This window comes from Arvicola amphibius, chromosome 1 (assembly GCF_903992535.2).
Source record: "Arvicola amphibius chromosome 1, mArvAmp1.2, whole genome shotgun sequence".
Lineage (NCBI taxonomy): Eukaryota > Metazoa > Chordata > Mammalia > Rodentia > Cricetidae > Arvicola > Arvicola amphibius.
The window spans coordinates 18319914-18339321 of NC_052047.1; the positions used below are offsets into that span (position 1 = coordinate 18319914).

The following is a 19408-nucleotide window of genomic DNA, read 5'->3' on the forward strand; positions in this document are numbered from 1 at the left end:
ATGGCTAAAACTTGCTTTGGGTTTAGTTTACATGTAACTGTGTTTATATGCAACATATGTATCCAAGACAAACACAACTTTCAAAGATTTTGCGTTGCTCTAACTTGCATCTCAATGAGCTAAAAGCACAAGAATGTCATGCCTTATGGGCTGATCAGACAACATCAGAAAATGCAGAGTAAAAGCTTAAAGTCGGGCTTGATTGATGTTGGATTTTTCTTTTAAATTAAGATAAGCTCCTCTTTTGGTAGATATGTGAAAGCAAATCTGCCTGCCAGAAAATTTTCATTCTTTCCTTTGTAAATTCTGTAACAACAGATTTGTTGTGTGTAATTTTATTTATATTGCATAATACTGTGATGACTTTTTGTGTATAAGTATCTGTGAAACCGTGTATACTGATTTAAATATTTCCATGTTTAGTTCTATTGAATTTAACGATATCTTAATGCAAATAAGAATAAACATAAAAAAACAAGAATTCTTTAAAAAAATGGAAAACATTTTTATAGCAGTGTTTGTATTTCTTATTTCAAGTTTGATATTTGACTTATTGACTGAATGACATAGAAGTCAAGTGATCTTCTACTTCGTGTTTTCCATCTGACATACGGGTTACTATGCTGTCTATCTCATGGAGTTGCTGTGAGGCAGTGCTGAAAAATAATAAAGTTGGAAAGTTGAAGAACATCTAAAATCTCAAAAATGCAAAGTATACTATTGTTAAAAGGCATCAATATAGATGACACAGAAAATGCATTAAGATTATAAATATGTGTTTGTTCTTTGCAGTGTTGGGTTTTTATTGCTTTGTTTATTTGAAAAACATAAAAAAAATGACTAACAACAAAAAGGAAAATGGTCTTGCCTTCTGTGTACTAACACTGGTAATTTTAGTATACATTTTATTGAAAAAAGCAAAAGTCTGATAGGTGCTCAAATTATGCTTTTTTTACTTCCTTGAAAAAGACCTATTAAACCCTATATAGTGAATAAGAAGAGGAAGAGGAAGAAAAGGAAGAAAAGAAAAAAGAAGAGGAGGAGGAGTAGGAGGAAGAGGAGAGGAGGAGGAAGAAGTCAACAGGGAAGAAGGAATTGTAAAACCGCCAAAAAGAAATTTAAGCTATCCCATGTCATTTGTACCATTGATGAACCATTAATGATGCTGGACAGTCATTTACTTCTCTTTTGAAAATCCATGCTACAATCTTCTTAATGGTGGTTCCAACATGTCAGTATTTTGACAAACACTAGTGTTCCACCCAGCTCTTTCCTCTGTCTCTGCTTCTTACAAAATAGGTTCATTACACACCTTCTCTCCCCAGAACTCTCCTCTCTCTCTCTCTCTCTCTCTCTCTCTCTCTCTCTCTCTCTCTCTCTCTCTCTCTCTCTCTCTCTCTCTCTGTCTCTCTCTCTCTCTCTCTCTCTGTATATGTCTTGTTATAGCTGTCTCTTTCTTTCTCCTTTCCCCTCTTCCTTCTATTCCACTTTCCCTTTCATTCCCTTTCTCTTTCCCTTCTTTTCTTCCTGTACTCACTAAACATTTTCAACATTCATCATAAAAGAAGGAAAGAAGGGGGAGGAAAGTAGTATCTCCAGAGCCTGTATCCTTAACCAACAAGTCTTGACATTAGATTAGGCTTGGCTCTCTTCCTCACTGCTCTCAGTGAATTCTGTGAGGATAATCCCCAAAACTCTCCTGTACATTCCTGTTGTGACTGTTCTGAATTTTCTTCTCCATTCTTGAGCTCCCTCTATTTCATCCTCCTATCTCTCTATCTCAAATAGCATTAGCTATTCAGCTATAGCTTGAATGTATCCCCTAATAATCAGTGGTTGGAGGGGGGACTTAGTAAGGGGTTATTAGGTCAACATGGTAGAGAGTTCATAAATAAATGCTAGCACAGGAAAGGGGTAGCTTGTCATGGGGTGGCAAGTCTGAGCCCTGCTGTTTCATCTTCTGCACATGTTTGCTTTTCTTATCACCTTCCCTTACTGGGAGGGCAGCAAGAAATTCCTCAACAGATGCTAAATAGACACCAACACTGTCCCCTTTGATCCCATTTGACTTCAGAACTTCCAGAATAATGACATAAACACAATTTTTAAAATAAATTGTTCATTCTATATTATTGTTAAAGCAATATAAAACAGACAGAAGTACCCTTTATTCCTAAAACAAGATGTTTACCCTCAAAGATAAATTGGCATTTTTTAACAGAAATTTGATATTTGGTATTTCTTTCAATTATAAAATGATTCTTATACACAGCCAAACAGTAGCAGAAGTTGTCAATCACAAGAAAGATGTTTTCAGTTTTGTTTAGTAATTGTTCCATAAACACAAACTATATATATCACAATTTTGATTTAGTAAATTATTAAAGTCCTATTTCGTATTATATTAAAACAGTATTATAATTTCATAAAATATATTAATATATAAGCCTCTTTATAATTCTATGTAGTCTCTTTATGCATCTAAAAACATTATCATCAAAGATATACATGGTCTTTATCAGGCTTATTAGGATACCAAACATAGCCTCATATACAGCACCAAAAGAGATCAGGAGCCTGTCACATGTAGCATAAAGGCAAGACTAATTTCTTGATATACAAAATCTTATTATCATGCCCTTATTGCTTTTTATTTTGAGTGTTATCTTTATTTCTCTCTTGCCACTTTTCTTCCAGAGTGCCACACAAAGTCATTGTGGTTTCTTCAAAAGCATCTTCAGGGCCAAGCAAATGATAATATGTCTTGCGCCACTTTGTCCTATGTATGGGTATTTTCCTTCCTTATTACTGAAGCAATTTATCATACATGTATAATATGTACACATCAAATTAATATATATATATGTACTATTATAACATCACTTACAGAATAAAAGTAACATTTTGTTTTGACATTATGATAAACAGAATTCTAAAATGGTCCTCAAAGACTTTCTTGCCAAATCCTACTGTGAGTGTATATATATATATATATATATGTGTGTGTGTGTGTGTGTGTGTGTGTGTGTGTGTGTGTGTGTGTACATATGTATGTATGTATATATGTGATATATGATATATATAACAATGATTGTGCCTTATTTCTTCATAAAATACATTTTTTTCAGATGTTAGTAAAGGTATTTATTTTTGTATTTGGAGTCTGATATAATGAAAATAGAGTATTGTGAGTTATAAACAACAAACATTTTCCCTCTTAGTTCTAGAGGCTGAACAGATTTACATATCGACACATATAGTATCTGAACAGCTTCTCTGATTGGACCTTCACATGGTGAAATGTCTAAACCACCTCTCTGGGTTGCTCTTTTATGGACTCCATCCCTAGGGTGGATCCACTGCTTATGACAACCCCTGGATGCCATCATTTTACAGGATAGGTTTCCAGGAGAGGGATCTTGGAAGAACATAAGGATTCATACCTTAGTGATCACTAATCTGTGACTTTGAAATAATAGAAAAAAGTATTGCACTTTGGACACAGTGTGATATGTTAGAAGTAAACTTATCAAGAATTTTACTTCTTCTATAGCAAAGTTGAGTTCATCTAGACCTTCTACCTGTAGAATAAAAGAATGTAATAAAAAGTTATTATTTTTTCCAAAGCAGCTTCTTTATTAACCAATGGTAATAAAACATATTTACAGAATACAAAGGGGCATCCCACATCAAATATAATATCTTAAAATTAAAATTAGGCAAGAGGCTATTGAGCACAGCCATAAATTGTCACAAGTCTGCCTGAATTTCTGAATTACTAAGAAAATTGTAACCTTTCCATTACTTCCTTCTATTTTCTTTTTTAATTTATTTTATTTTTTAAAAAGAAAACAAACTATCTTTTTTCATTTCACATCACAATCCCAGTTCCCACCTCCCATTCCTTCTACCTACCTCCCACCCCTCCTCAATCCACTACTTAGTAAGGTGCATTGCTTTGGGAAGTTCAAGGCACTCCCAATTATATATTTAGACTGAGCAAGGTATCCATCCAAAGACAATGGGTTCTCAAGAAGTCAGTACAAACAGTAGGGATAAACCCTTGATGGAGGACTCTCATTGGCTAATAAAGAAACCGTCTTGGCTTTTTGATAGGGCAGGATTTAGATAGGTGGAGTAGACAGAACAGAATGCTGGGAAGAAGAGAAGTGGGTCAGTCACCATGACTCTCCTCTCCGAGATGGATGCAGGCTAGAATCTTCCTAGTAAGCCATGGTGCTACATAGATTATTAAATATGGGTTAATCAAGATATGAGAGTTAGCCAGTAAGGGGCTACAGCTAAAGGGCCAGGCAGTGTTTAAAAGAATACAGTTTCTGTGTAATTATTTTGGGGCATAAGCTAGCCAGGCGGCTGGGATCTGGGCGGCAGGAACGCAGCCCGCAGCTCCCATCAGTACAAATCCTGGTCTCAACTGCCAGTGGCCCCGCAGTCTACCCCAGCCAAACATCTGTCACCAACATTCAGAGAGTCTAGTTTGGACATATGCTGGTTCCTTCCTTGTCTGTCTTGAGTTGATGAGTTCCCATTAGCTCAGATAAACTTTCAGTGTGTCCCCATCATGGTCTTGACCTCTTTGGCTTATTTTCTCACTCCTCCACTTTTCACCTGGACTTTGGGAGCCTAGTTCAGTGCTCTTATATGGTTCTCTGCTTCTGTTTCTATCAGTTACTAGATGAAGGTTCTATGGTGATATTCATCAGTCTGATTACAGGGCAAGGCCAGTTCAGGCACCCTCTCCTCCATTGCTAAGTGTCTTAGCTGGGGTCAATTTTGTGGATTTCTGGGAATTTCTCTAGTGTCAGGTTTCTTGCTAGCCCTATAATGTCTCCCTCAATAAAAATATCTCTTTCCTTGCTCTCATCTCTGTCATTCCTACATCTCAACTATCCCATTTCCTTAAGTTCTCGTCCCTTCTCCCCTTCTCCTCTTCTCTTCCCCTTCCACTTTCCCTTCTTCCCCACCTCCAACACCCAATTTTGTCAGGCAATTTTGTCTATTTCCCCTTTCCAGGTGTATGATTTTCTTAGGATACACCTTGCTCCTTAGCTTCTTTAGAATCATGTACTATAGGCCCAACATCCTTCATTTACAGCTAGTATCCACTTATGAGTGAGTACATACCATGTTCATCTTTTTGAGTCTGGGTTACCTTACTCAGGATGGTTTTTTTCTAGTTTCATCCATTTGCATGCAAATTTCAGGATGTCTTTTTTTTCCACTGAGTAGTACTCTAATGTGTAAATGTGCCACATTTTCTTTATCCATTCTTTAGTTGAGGGACATCTAGGTTGAGGGACAACCTAGATGTTGTTTCCAGGTTCTGGCTATTACAAGTAATGCTGCTATAAACATAGTTGAACAAATGTCTTTATATTATGGTTGAGCATCTTTTGAGTATATACCCAAGAGTGGTCTTGCTGGATCCTGAGGTAGATTGGCATCCTATTAGATGCTTAAAATCATTTGATAAAATCCAACACCACTTCACGATAAGCATTATGAAGAGATCAGGGATACAAGGAACATATCTAAACTTAATACAACAAGCTGACAGTCAATATAAAATTAAATGGAGAGAAACTCAAAGTGATTCCACTAAAATTAGGAACAAGACAAGGTTGTCCACTCTCTCCATATCTATTCAACATAAGTCTTGAAGTTCTTGTTAGAGCAATAAGACAACAAAAGGAGATCAATGGGATTCAAATTGGAAAAGAAAAGTCTAACTTTTGCTACTTACAAATGATATGATAGTATACATAAGTGACCCAATAAAACTCTATTAGGGAACTCCTACAGCTGATAAATACATTCAGTAATGTGGCAGGATATAAGATCAACTCAAAAAATAAGTAGGACTCTAATATGCAAATGATAAAGAAGCTAAGAAAGAAATCAGAGAAACATCACCCTTCACAATAGCCACAAATAACAAAATATCTTGGAATAGTACTACTCAAAGAAGTGAAAGAGCCGTTCAACCAAAAATTTAAGTCTTTGAAGAAAGAAATTGAAGAAGATACCAGAAAATGGAAAGACCTCTATGCTCTTGGATAGGTAGGATCAACATAATATAAACGACAATCTTAACATCAATCTGTAGATCCTATGCAATCCCCATCAAAATCCCAACACAATTCTTCACAGACCTTGAAAGAACAATAATCAGCTTCAAAGGAAAAAAAACCAGGATAGCCAAAGCAATCCTGTACAATAAAGGAACTTCCGGAAGTATCACCATCCCTGACATTGTGCTCTATTATAGAACTACAGTAATAAAATCAGATTATATTGTTATAAAAATAGACAGGTTGATCAATGAAATAGAATTGAAGACTCAGATATTAATCCACACACCTATGAACACCTGATTTTTGACAAAGAAGCTAAAATTATGCAATTGAAAAAAAGAAAGCATCTTCAACAAATGGTGACGGTATAACTGGATGTCAACATGTAGAAGAATAAAAATAGATCCTTATCTATCTCCATGCACAAAACTCAAGGCTAAGTGGATTAATGACCTCAATATAAATCTGACCACACTGAACCTGATAAAGTGGCAAGTAGTTTTCAATGCATGGGCACAGCAGACCACTTCCTAAATATAACACCAGTAGCACAGATACTGAGAGCAACAATAAACAAATGGCACCTCCTGAAACTGAGAAGCTTCTGTAAACTATAGGACACAATCAATAAGACAAAAAGGCAGCCTACTGAATGGGAAATGATCTTCACCCACCCAACATCAGACAGAGGACTGATCACCAAAATATATAAAGAATTCAAGAAATTAGACATCAAGATTCCAAATAATCCAATTAAAAATGGGTACAGAAATAAACAGAGAGTTCTCAACAGAAGAATATAAAATGGCCAAAAGACATTTTAGGAAATGTTGAACATCCTTAGCCATCAGGGAAATGAAAATCAAAATGACTCAGGGATGCCATCTTATACCAGTCGAATGGCTAAGAGTTACTATTTTAGCAGTTAAGTTTATATAACTTGTTACATGGCAATATAAAGTTGATAATATTCTGAAGCTTTTGTCTCAGTTTGAACATTTGCCTCTATGCTAATTCTAATTTTAACTAATTGTCTTCCAATTTATTATAGTGACTTAGTTTTCCTTCTACTGCTGTGAAGAGACACAATGACCAAGAAAACTTATAAAAGGAGGAATTTGCTTTGTTTTTCAAGACAGGATATCTTTGTTTTGCCTTGTTTGAGACAGGATTTCTCAGTGTAACCTTGGCTGTCCTGGAACTTGTTCTTTGGACCAGGCTATCCTTAACTCACAGAGCATGCCCCTGCCTCTCCGGTGCTGGGATTCAAGGCATGTGCCACCACCACCCAGCTAAAAGGAAGAACTTACTAAGGACATGATTACAGTTTCAAAGGTTTAGTTCATGACCATCATGGCAGGGAGCATGGCAGCAGGCAGAAAGTCATGGAGCTGGCGCAATGTACGAGAGCTCACAGGTTGAGACAGCAGCTACAAGGCAACAAGAGAGAGCTAACAGAAATAGTGTGAGCTTTTGAAACCTCTAAGCTCCCCTACATGGCATGATACATCTCCAAAAGCTTATACCTTCTATTCCTTCCCAAATAGGTTCTACCAACTGAGTAACAAGTATTAAAAATATATGAGCCTGTAGAGGACAATCTTATTCAAACAAAGATTGGTTCTTCTACAATGAAAGAAGGAATAGAAAATAAATATGAGTGTTAAATATTATTGTCTGAAATAAAGAGGGGTCAATGAATATCGAATGCCTTGGTGCTCACATAGGGACTAAAATACAGCACAGTTTTAACCTTCTGAGTTTTGTTATCAGAAGTAACCTAGAAGTCTGAGAGCACACAAAACTAACTCTAGATGCTTTCTTGGGGAAGAAAGGTTGTTTAGATGAGGTGGAGCTGGAGATACCAGGAATGACTGTCCTGGAGGAAGTTCAGGCTGACAGAATCAATAGATACCATGTAGACAGGCTCTAATTAGATTACTCTGACAGTGAATGAATTTTGAGTGAATTGTAGCAAAGGAAAAAGGAAGCGATATTATCCTCATGCAGAAAAAAAGAATCTCTGGAAGAAAAGAGTTTGTGTCAGGGAGATGAAAACCCAGCAGTATCATAGAAAGTTTATGCTTATGTAGCCAAGTTACTGGACTCAGAAAAAAACATTGTCAGTTGATAAGACCCTTACAATGGCTTTGGGTTCAAGGTAAATCTCAGGGTTTTGTGTTTCCTTTTTAAGAATATTTCTCTATCTCCATCCATCAACAGATGAAGGTTCTATGGTGATATGCAAGATATTCATCAGTGTGGCTATAGTATAGGGCAAGTTCAGGCACCCTCTCCTCAGCTGCTCAAGGAGCAAGCTGGGGACATCTCCTTGGACACCTGGGAACCCCTATAGAGTCCAGTCTCTTGCCAACCCTCAAATGGCTCCCTTAATTAAGATATATACTTCCCTGCTCCCATATCCACTCTTCCTCCATCCCAACTGTCCCATTTCCCCAAGCTCTCCCCATCCTCCCCTTCTCACTTCTCTCTCCCTCTCTCCCCTTAACCCCATCCTACCCCCACCCCCAAGCTCTCAATTTTGCCTGGAAATCTTGTCTACCCACATTGGAGCACAGGACTGAGCTCCCAAGGTTCAAATGAGGAGCAGAAGGAGAAAGAACATGACCAAGGAAGTCAGGACCACGAGGGGTGCATCCACTCACTGAGACAACGGAACTGATCTAATGGGAGCTCACCAAGGCCAACTGGACTGGGACTGATGGAGCATGTGATCAAACCGGTCTCTCTGAACGTGGCTGACAAGGAGGGCTGACAGAGAAGCCAAGGACAATGGCACTGGGTTTTGATTTTACTGCATGTACTGGCTTTGTGGGAACCTCGTCTGTTTGAATCCTCACTTTCCTAGACCTGGATGGAGGGGGGAGGACCTTGGACTTGCCACAGGGCAGGGAACCCTGACAGCTCCTTGAACTGGAGAGGGAGGGGGAGGGGAAATGGGAGGAGGAAAAGTGAAATGGGAGGAGGGGAGGAGGTGAAAATTTGTAAAAATTATATAATTTAATAAAAAAGAAAAAACAATAAAAAAGAATATTATTTCTCTTTGGAATAGTCATGAGAATATAAGACAAAATAAACACATATGCTACTACACTAAGAAAATCTTGTCAAAAGCATGAAATGTTTCCTGAAAACCTTATGTTTCAGGTGCCACTGAAAGAGGTGAATGACTGAGCCAGAGACCAGACTTTTACTGACTCAGAGGGACAGGACTGCCTCTTGAAAGACAAACAGAAAGTTTCCCCAAGAGTCAAGGGAGTTGCTTATGTTTGGGACTTGACATTGTTTCTCAATTAGCCAGAACAAGGAAATTCTTACTTCCTGTAAGAGACTTTATCAAGTGATTCTTTTCCTTACCTCAAACCATAACATTTATCCGTCCCAACTTGTTCAACAAGTTTCTTATAAATCTTTAAGTATTCTCAATCTTAGCCAGCTTACACATCTGCAAGAATATCCAGTATGCCACTCATTTGACAGGGATCACACAGAGAGCAGTGTGGAGGTGGAGAAGCTGGCCTTCCCCAGCATGGCAATGTATCAGTAAGTTGGGGTTTATTCTACATATGAATGGTTTGTTTCATATTTGTGCTTCTAATGGAACTTGGAAATCATGCTAAGATGTTAATCTAATTAACTTTCTCTATTCTGGTTGTAATATTAATATTCTCTATCTCAGAAAACCATGGTAGTGATTTAATATTTAGGAGTTGAGAATTTTAATATTGTATTGAATTACAGTTCAGTGTTGAATATGAATCGAAAAGTTTAGTGTGAGAATTGAGATCATAATGTACATCTAGGGGAAAGACAGAGAGCCCAAGGTGCACTGGGCAGTTTAAGGAGTGAGATGGAATGAGGAAGGACGAGTTTCTCACCTCCACCCTTTGTATTCATTCTTAATAATGCATTACATTGATTCATAAAAAACAAAATGTTTAATTATATAGAAACCATAGTATCTTAGACCCCACTCTGAAGTTAATTATAACTGAAACTCAGATTTATAAATAAGAATTTTAATGTTTTATTAATCATTCTTATCACTTCAATCCATTTTCATATCACCTAATTTCTACTACTCTTCTCTTGAATATTCTACCATAGTTCCTTTTCTAACTTTCCAAAGAATGTCCATTTATTAATTATACACTTATTGTTGTATTCTATGTAACAATAGCCAAGAAGTTAAGAAAATAAGAAGCACTGTTCAATTAAAAAATGATAAGTACTTTGCTTTTTAAAGTGAGAAAACAAAAAAAAAACCTGTACAAGAACAATTTGTGTAAGTATATGAGAAGTGCAACTCAAGCCATGGTTACAGAATTTTTGCATTATTACACATATAGAAGACTATGGTAAATAAGCCATAGATATTTTATTTCCTACCTTTCTGTCTGCTCTGTTAATCACTTTGCCATACTTGTCCTTCATCACATTAATTCTCTGTCTATGATAGAGAGAAGTCAGCACAAGTTACTCAAGATGAAGGACTTGCAAATATCTTTCCTAATGTCTGGTTAGGGCTCTTCTCCTTTTTTGTCAGCAAAAACTGGATATTGATGAATGAAATTTAATAAAGACAAGTAACTAGACGAGAAACCTACCAACAAATGTACTTCATTATAGTTAATCAAATTGATTCTCTCTCCACCTGATCCCCTTACAACCACAGGTTAAGGTTTAGTTTGTTAAGAAGCAAAATAAACAAATAAAATGAAATGAATTGTATTTGTAGAATCAGCATACATTATGATAAATTATTATGGTTATATTTTTATTTAAATAGTTTTCAACATATACAAAATATCAATAGCACACCAATAAATATAATTTAGCTCAGGGGAGAAAATATCTCGTGTACTTGCTATGTGTGCATGAAAGTCAGAGTACAGATCTTAGAATTCACATAAAATGCAGGCATGGTACATGCATACCTGGAACCCCAGTACTGATAGCAACAGAGACACAAGGATTTCTGGAACTTGGTCTTTTTCAGAAAACATTGGGTTTGGGTTCAGAAAGAGACCTAACCTCAAATGAATAAGGTGGAGTGTGGAAGATGATGCCCTTCTCTGGCCTCTGCATGTGTGCACCTACACATACATGTGCACATACACTACATCCCTATATACACATATACAAAAGTCAATAAGTATGATTGGTCAATTTTCTTCCTCTGTACCTGGCATTTATTTAAGTACTGTTATGTGTCAGGAACTATTAGCAGCATTGGGGACATACAATTTGAATTCCTGTTAAGGCTTGTGTAAATGTGAATGCTATATTACGGTTGGCCAAAGGCAGAGGAAATCCATCAGAAAAGTAAAGGGACAAATGCCAGTGACATAAAAGGAAAGAAACTAGGAAGACATCAATAAAACAGCCAGTATTTAGCACACCAAGAAACCATTTAAGCTGTCACATTTTTGTAATTCTCCATTTCAAGTATTTCAAGATTTTCTCCTGTAGATCCAAAAACCCACCATCTTATTATCTATTCTAACAACCAAGATGCTAATGACACAGCTTTGTATTGTTGGGTCTGTGTTTCCTTAGCTTTTTGGTTTAAAGGAAAGTGAGGACTAAGAGAAAAGGAGGTGTTAATATGGCTTCTCAGCTCCTACTGATGATGTCCTTGAAAATGCAAATCGGCCTTTTATTTCTTATTTTTTTTAACCATTTTTGAGTAAAGAAAATACATCTTGTTTAGTATGTACCATTATGAACCATGATGCCTAACACTCAGTGTGCTAGTTGATCCCTTTGATTGTTCTTCTAATATTTAAGATCAACTAATTTATAGACAACAACTCACCAACTTAACTCAAATTAATTTCATAGTATTTCTGACTTCTTTTAATCTAGAAATAGTTTTTTAGTAAGTTACTGTATATTTATATTGACCTAAAAATGTGTAAATACATCTTTTATTTAATTTATTAAATTACATTATTGGAGTTAATTTCTTTTTTTGCCAAAACAAACAACTACAAAACAGAACCCTGACTGAGTTTGATCCCCAGAACCATGATGGAAGAAGAAACCAACTTCTGAAAGTTGTATTCTGACCTCCACATATGTGCTATTACATGCTTTGACTGCCTGCCACTATAGTAAATAAACAAACAGCCAAGTAAATAGACCGTAAGATACTCTCATTTTTAAAATGAAGTACTGAATAATTGTATAATTCTGTCTTCCACAAAAATACTAGAATTTTCTTTATTGCTGTAACACCTATCAGTAGATTGTTTTCCCCAACTGTACTGTTATACTTATTATAATAACAGGCATAAGTCTGTGTACCTAGTGGTTCAGATGAAAGTCCTACCTCATGAGAGGCTGAGGTAGGAGAACAAAGAATGCAGCTCTGCCTAAACAATTCAGTGAGACCATGTCTTATAAACCTTTTAAAAGTTAAGTGACTGAGTCTTGCCTAGTACATGAGTAGTCCTAAGTCAATCTGCAGTATTAAGAAAGAAGAAAGAAAGAAAAAAGAAAGAAGCACGGAGTGTGAAGGGAGGGATGGAGGAAGGAAGGATGGAAGAAAGAAAGGAAGGGAAAGAGAAAGAAAAAAGCTTTTTCAAATGAAAATATATGTAAGTAGAAAACAAAATCAAACGACTGTAATACGGTCATGGTGATCAAACCTGATAAAAGTGTAGAGCAGTCCTTGTTTTGTGGGATAGTACAGTGGGCAGCAGGAGTTCAGGGTTGACAGCATGGCACTAGGACAGAAGCAGAAGAACAATGGCACCCAAGCTGAGTAAGAATAGTTAGTACTTCTCAAACAGCATAAACTTTAGCTTTTTCAAGACATATGCATACATAATGCACATGCATTATATATATACAAACTTATATGCATGTACTCATATTTTATATTTTAAACATACATTTAAATAAGATATAAATACTTTTATTAATTTATTATTAGATTTTAAAATTGTTTAATTTATTACTTGAGAACTCCACACATGCATACGGTGTATTTTGGTCATACACATCCCTCAGTCTTCTTCCTCCACATACCAAATTCCTCCATCACATACCCATCCCACCTTCAGATCCTACCATTGTGTTTTTACAACTTGCTGAGCCTAATTAGTGTTGGTCTTATGTTTATGGGTACAGTACCTTCCAATGTATTTTGCCCAACCTATTAGGAACCACATCCTTGAAGAAAACCAATTCTTTCTTCCCCAGAAACCATCGATTGCCAATAACACTTTAGACAGGGATAGGGCCTTATGAGCCCCTCCTTGATCCATGATGGGATGATGATTGGTTTGAGTTCGTATATTTCTTGTGCAGGTAAAATGGCTGCTGTGAATTTATAAGCGTAATGGCCCCTTTGTGTCAAGAAGACAGTGTTTTGTATCTATTGTCTCTTAACTATGTCTCTTATGATCTTTCTTTTCCCCATTCTTCTCTTCCATGAACTTTGGGGTGAGGGAATTATATCAATGTCTCATGGAGGACTGAGCACTTCACAATCACTTATTCTCTGCCCTTGACAGTTGTTAGTCACTGTATTAACTGCCAGCCACTGTAAAAAAAAAAAAAAGCTCATCTTATGAGAGCCACAAGTTATGCTTAAGTATTTCTATAAGACATCTCATTATGATATTTAGTATAAAATCATTCTACTTAAAAACACATTAACTCACTCTGAAGTCAACATTGCACTTCCTATATGGTATATACATTAACCCTATAATAATAAATATAGCTCTAAATGGGACATCTATGTCACACTCAGCTCCCGGAAGCTCAGGGATCATCAGGGAAGAGGCGATAGAAAGACTGTAAGAGTCATTGTCTGGGGATGTGTGCCATGAGACAGTATTGGTCAGGAAAGGCAATGCCATTGCATATGTGAACTCATAGCAGCTGTGACTGCATGCCTATGACCGACACAAGAATAAGTCATTCAGAATCCTGGCATGGACAAGCTTATGGAGTACAATCTTATCTGGAACTATGGATGACCAGCTGTGGGAGGGGTCCATTTTCTTCAGGCATGTGGTAACTTAGAGGTTACCAATGAACCAGTAGATGACCCTTCAACTAAAAACATACAGCAACACTGAGTGAACTCAGGGTTTACAAATCTAGCACATGAAGTTGGGAGGGTAAAGTGATTTGGGGTATAGAGGAGGGATTGGAGGGGAGTGAATGAAGGGCTAGATTTGATCAACATTATAAGCATGGAATTGGAAAGGAAGAAGTTAAACTTTCATTATTTGCAGATGATATGATAGTGTACATAAGCGACCTGAAAAACTCCACCAAAGAACTCCTACAGCTGATAAACTCCTTTAGTATCATGGCAGGTTACAAGATCAACTCCAAAAAATCAGTTGCCCTCCTATATCCACCTGCTTCTTAAAAGGGATTAATGATATATGCCACCATGACCACTTGAAAATTTTTGTTTATTCATTCATTCTTCTTTCTTCTTCCTCCATCCACCACTTACTTCTTAAAGACAAGTTCTCACTCAGCAGGCCTTGAACTTGTGACAAGTTCCTACCTCAGCTTCCCTTATAGATTTATAAATGTCAGTCACTTGAATATCACTATTTTATGTGTGTCAATGTTTTACCCAAATGCATGTATATTTATCTCATATACATAGTGCCCATGGTGGCCAGCAAAGGGTTTCAGAAAACCTGGTACTGGAGTTATAGATGCTTGTGAATGGTCATGTGAGTACTAGGAATTGAACTATGGTCTTCTGCAAGAACAAGATATTCCCTTAACCTCTGAGTCATTTCTCTATCCCTGATCATAAATCCCCTAATGGCAGTTTCAGCCTGACTGAGTTTTCTTGCTTTTCATCTCTCCACCATTCACTGTTGAAAGAGGCTGCTTTTTTCATTCCCAGCTGCTCAGCCCTGAAATAATCACACAGAAAATATATTATTTAAACCACTGCTTGGCCCATTAGCTTTAAATTCTTTTTGGCTAGCTTTTACATCTTAATTTAACCCATTTCCATTATTTTATATTTTACCATGAGGCTCGTGGCCTACTGGCAAGGTTGCAGCATCTATCTTCAGTGGGGCTACATGGCTTCTCCCTGATTCTACATTCCTTCTCCCACCATTTAGTTTAGTTTTCCCCACCTACCTCTGTTCCCCTATAGCTCTGTTATAGGCCTAAAGCAGCTTCTTTATTCACTAATCAATAAAAGCAACACAGCAGACAAAAGAACTTCCCATACCATTTCCCCTTTTCTGTTTAGACAAAAAGAAAGGCTTTAACTTTAATGCAGTAAAATTACATATAACAAAACAGGTATCAAGCAAGAATTACAGTTACAATATTTATATCTACTTTATCTTGTATTATAACTAAGGAAAACTATAACTATAACTGTCTATTCTTCAACTCCATCAAAGATTCCAGAAAAATATAATATTACCTAAGAAAATAGGAAGTGCATTGTAAGCTACTTCCAAAACTCTAGAATTGATAGAGACATTTTGCTGCCTGGAAAGTCACCCAAAGTTCTTCTGTACCGTTGGGGCATCCATCTTCAGCCCACAGGCCCATAGTATCCAGAAGACTTTTCTATGAAGCAGGAAATTTCAAAGACAGTTCCACCTATATTGGCAGTTTTTCAGTCACTTTCTACTGTGTCCTGCAGAATGTCTGGCAAGACGGTCTCACCTTTAGGCAAGTTCAGAAGTCATTTCTCTGTGGGTCCTGCATACTCAGTTCACATACAATCCAGGCAGGAGCAATTTCTTGCCCAAATGACTAACAAACTCCATAAGGAGCCTCCTCAATTCCCATCTTCCCCTCGAAGTAATTGGTGTTGCCAGGAGCAGATGTGTCTCACTGTCATAAAAAGTTCTAAGTTAAAAAAAAAGTTCTAAGTTATTAAAACATTTAAATGCCATATTCTGATGGTCTTTGAAAGATTTGAAGAATACCTATCTAACTGAACTATATCTCTATATATCTAGAAAATCTAACTAACATGACTACAAGCTTGACTATTATAGATGATTATCTATTAACCTATATTTCTTAATTATACACTACATTTTTTAAATGGGCTGCATAAACACAATACCTTAATCAAGAGGAGAAATATACATATAACAAAATTGACTTTCAACTTGTATCCATAAAACATGATCCATACCAATGCCAATTTCTATAGTATATTCCCATTTAAATGTAAGAAAACATCTATAAACAATATTTGGGAATATGGGCATAGTTCTCTCCAAACTCCTTCCTGCTGTTTATCAGGGAAAGTAATATGTGAGGGGTGTTCAAGGCAACCTTTCAGGGGGTCTTTGTCCACCAAACTACATTAGTCTATAAAAATTGCACAGGTTCTCATCTTCTGTGGAAGCAAAAGAAAAACCTCTTTTCCAAAGCAACTTATTCTTAGACCCAAATTCAGAAGTCATAATACCTTTAAAACATATATGTTGGATTAGCTTAGCAGTCCATACAATGAAATATCTCTCTGTACTTAGCTTCTTCACAGTCAAAAAATTCAAAGAAAACACAATAATATACATAATCCATACTCTGTGAATTTTCCATCTTTACATGACTTATTTTTACTCTATTACTCTATTACCAAGAAAATACTGCTACCAAACCACACTTAACTCTGTTCTTTTGTGTCTAGGATTCCTTCCCAAAGTCTCTCAAGTTTTAAGTGGATTTTAGTTGGCCATGTGAGTGCCAATTTGTTGGGGAATGCTGCTTGTTTCATTCCCGGCTGCTCAGCACCAAAATAATCACACAGAAACTATATTATTTAAATCACTGTTTAGCCTATTAGTTCTAACTTCTTATTGGCTACCTGTTACATGTTAATTTAACCCATTTCCATTATTTTACATTTTACCATGAGGCTTGTGGCCTACTGGCAAGGTTCTAACATCTGTGTCCAACGGGGCTACATGGCTTCTTCCTGGCTCTACCTTTCTTGGCTTCTCCCTGACTCTGCCTTCTTTCTCCCAGCATTCAGTTTAGTTTTTCCCACCTAGCCCTGTTCCCCTATAGCTCTGCTATAGGACCAAAGCAGTTTCTTTATTCATTAACCAATAAAAGCAACACATAGACAGAAGGACCTCCCACACCAATTCATAATGCCTACATTGGGAAGGAAATGTCAGCTCCTTACCTCTGCACAGACTACCTTACAAATGTGAAGAATGTATCTAATCATACAAGCTTCCAATGCATCCTGGCATATGTACTTCTCTTTTGTTAGTTTCCACAATAACTCTGCCAGATTCTTCATTTTTTTTTAAATTTCCAACTCTCAGCATCTGTGCTCTCATGTTCTCCTAAGTGAAAGAGATAAAATGATTGACTTTCCACATATCAAATCTACAAGCATCACTCTTTCTCAAGAATCTACCTACAACTTTCTTAGTTCCCTAATCTACTAGTTTAACTCATATGAAAATGTCAATATTTTCACCATTTTCAGCCTGTATGAAAGTTTTATGAGTGAACTTAACAGTTTGCTTTGTTCTGTTTGTAAGTAAAATAATATCCTCACTTAACTAGCATATTTAATCATTTCCTGGCTTCCTCTACTTCTTTTGAGTATCTAAGAGGTCATATTCCAGATAGTCAGTGTCCTTAGTGTCATATGACCCAAGTGTGCATCTCTCACAGTGTCTCCTGGGCAACTCCACCCTTCAGCCGTGGTTGTCAAGGCATATTTGCCTGGCAGAGGTACTCTTTTTTTTTTTTTTTTTTTTTTTTTTTTTTTTTTTTTTTTTTTTGGTTTTTTCGAGACAGGGTTTCTCTGTGGCTTTGGAGCCTGTCCTGGAACTAGCTCTTGTAGACCAGGCTGGTCTCAAACTCACAGAGATCCGCCTGCCTCTGCCTCCCGAGTGCTGGGATTAAAGGCGTGCGCCACCACCGCCCGGCTGGCAGAGGTACTCTTAACTGTAGCCATGCCCTACATCTATATATTTTGTGGCTCTTCAAGAACTAATGGATCTTGAAAAAAAATTGTCAAATTACTTCTTGTAAAAACTTTATCTCAAGTTCTATTTTTCTAATCTTCTCCCATGGTCACTGGTATGATAATTCTACACTACAACCATATAGGAAAAATGTAAACAAATAAAGATATGAAATTTAAGTCACCCGAACTATTATTACTATTCTAACTTGTAAGCAACTTCAGCCACAGTAGCTTCAGTTGAAAAATGAGCTTAGTGGTATTTATCTTATGAACTTCACATAGATATTGGATAAATCAAGTTCCAGAGAATGTTAAATCTCCCACTAAACTTTAATTCTATCTATTGAAAATTCCTAATTGCTTTTACTGTCACAGTGAACTGTGCTTCACCCTTACACCTCATTCTTTGTTTTCCCAAACCTGTTTGGGAAAGGTGGAGCAATCTTGAGTCAAGGACCTCTCCCTACCTTTTCCGGGGTCTTAAGACTACAGCCATAGCAAGAAACTGGATGCATCATCTTAATGTGTCAGACACATAGAGAAGGAGTTTTTAATAATAAAGAAAGCTTACAGGCATGTACAAATACTACTTACCTTTAGTCGATGCAACACAGTCACCCTCTGGCAAGTATTTGCCACTAAATGCTAAGAGTGAGTAATGCAAAAGCAGGGAAATTATCTGTCCAGGGAGTCTTTGATGACAGAAACCTCCAAAATAAGCAAATGAGGTGTTAGCATCACTGCCTTGAGCAGATCTGTTATCCACTGTATATATGTTTCAAGCCAACTAATTTTGTTAGTGGGGTCAACCAGACAGTCACTTCTGTAACCCAACCTCATAATTGCTGCCACTAAACAAGCACTTCCCATCTATTCTGCCTCACAATAGTTATGTAAAAATAATTTCCATTCTACAGATAAATAAAGTCAGGCACCAGACCTGAAGCAAGATCCAAATCTCATTCAAATGTCAATGAATATTGTCAGAAACAATCTAGCCTCTTTCTAGTATATGTACAGACTCCTTCAAAAGGCCAGTGAGTTCTGAAGGAAAAAATAATATGGTAAAAGTACTTTTTGTTTTCTGCTCATTATGTAAAAATATGTAAATTTGAACCAGTTTTAGTATCAGGATAATATTGTCCTATAGTGGTAGTGTTCTTCCCCATTCAGTTTATGAAACTAATTGAAAAGTATTGGTATTAGATCTTCCTTCAATAGCTGGCAGAAATCGGCAGTGAGTCCCTCTGGTCCTTAGCTTTCCTTTGTGGACAGATTCTGTTAGGCTTTGCTATCAGTGTTTGTAATGGATCTGTTTGTCTTCTGA

The 19408-nt window shown here is 36.8% G+C and overlaps 1 protein-coding gene across 1 annotated transcript in view; it reads left to right on the forward strand.

Moving 5' to 3' along the window:
- The first annotated feature begins 8239 nt into the window (after nt 1–8239).
- LOC119806629 (transmembrane protease serine 11G) overlaps nt 8240–19408 on the forward strand; it is a 32774-nt gene continuing 21605 nt past the window's right edge. Inside the window, exons 1-2 of the mRNA XM_042054645.1 lie at nt 8240–8256; nt 9549–9659. Of these exons, the coding sequence (XP_041910579.1) occupies nt 8240–8256; nt 9549–9659 (128 nt within the window). The remainder of the gene's footprint in view (nt 8257–9548; nt 9660–19408) is intronic.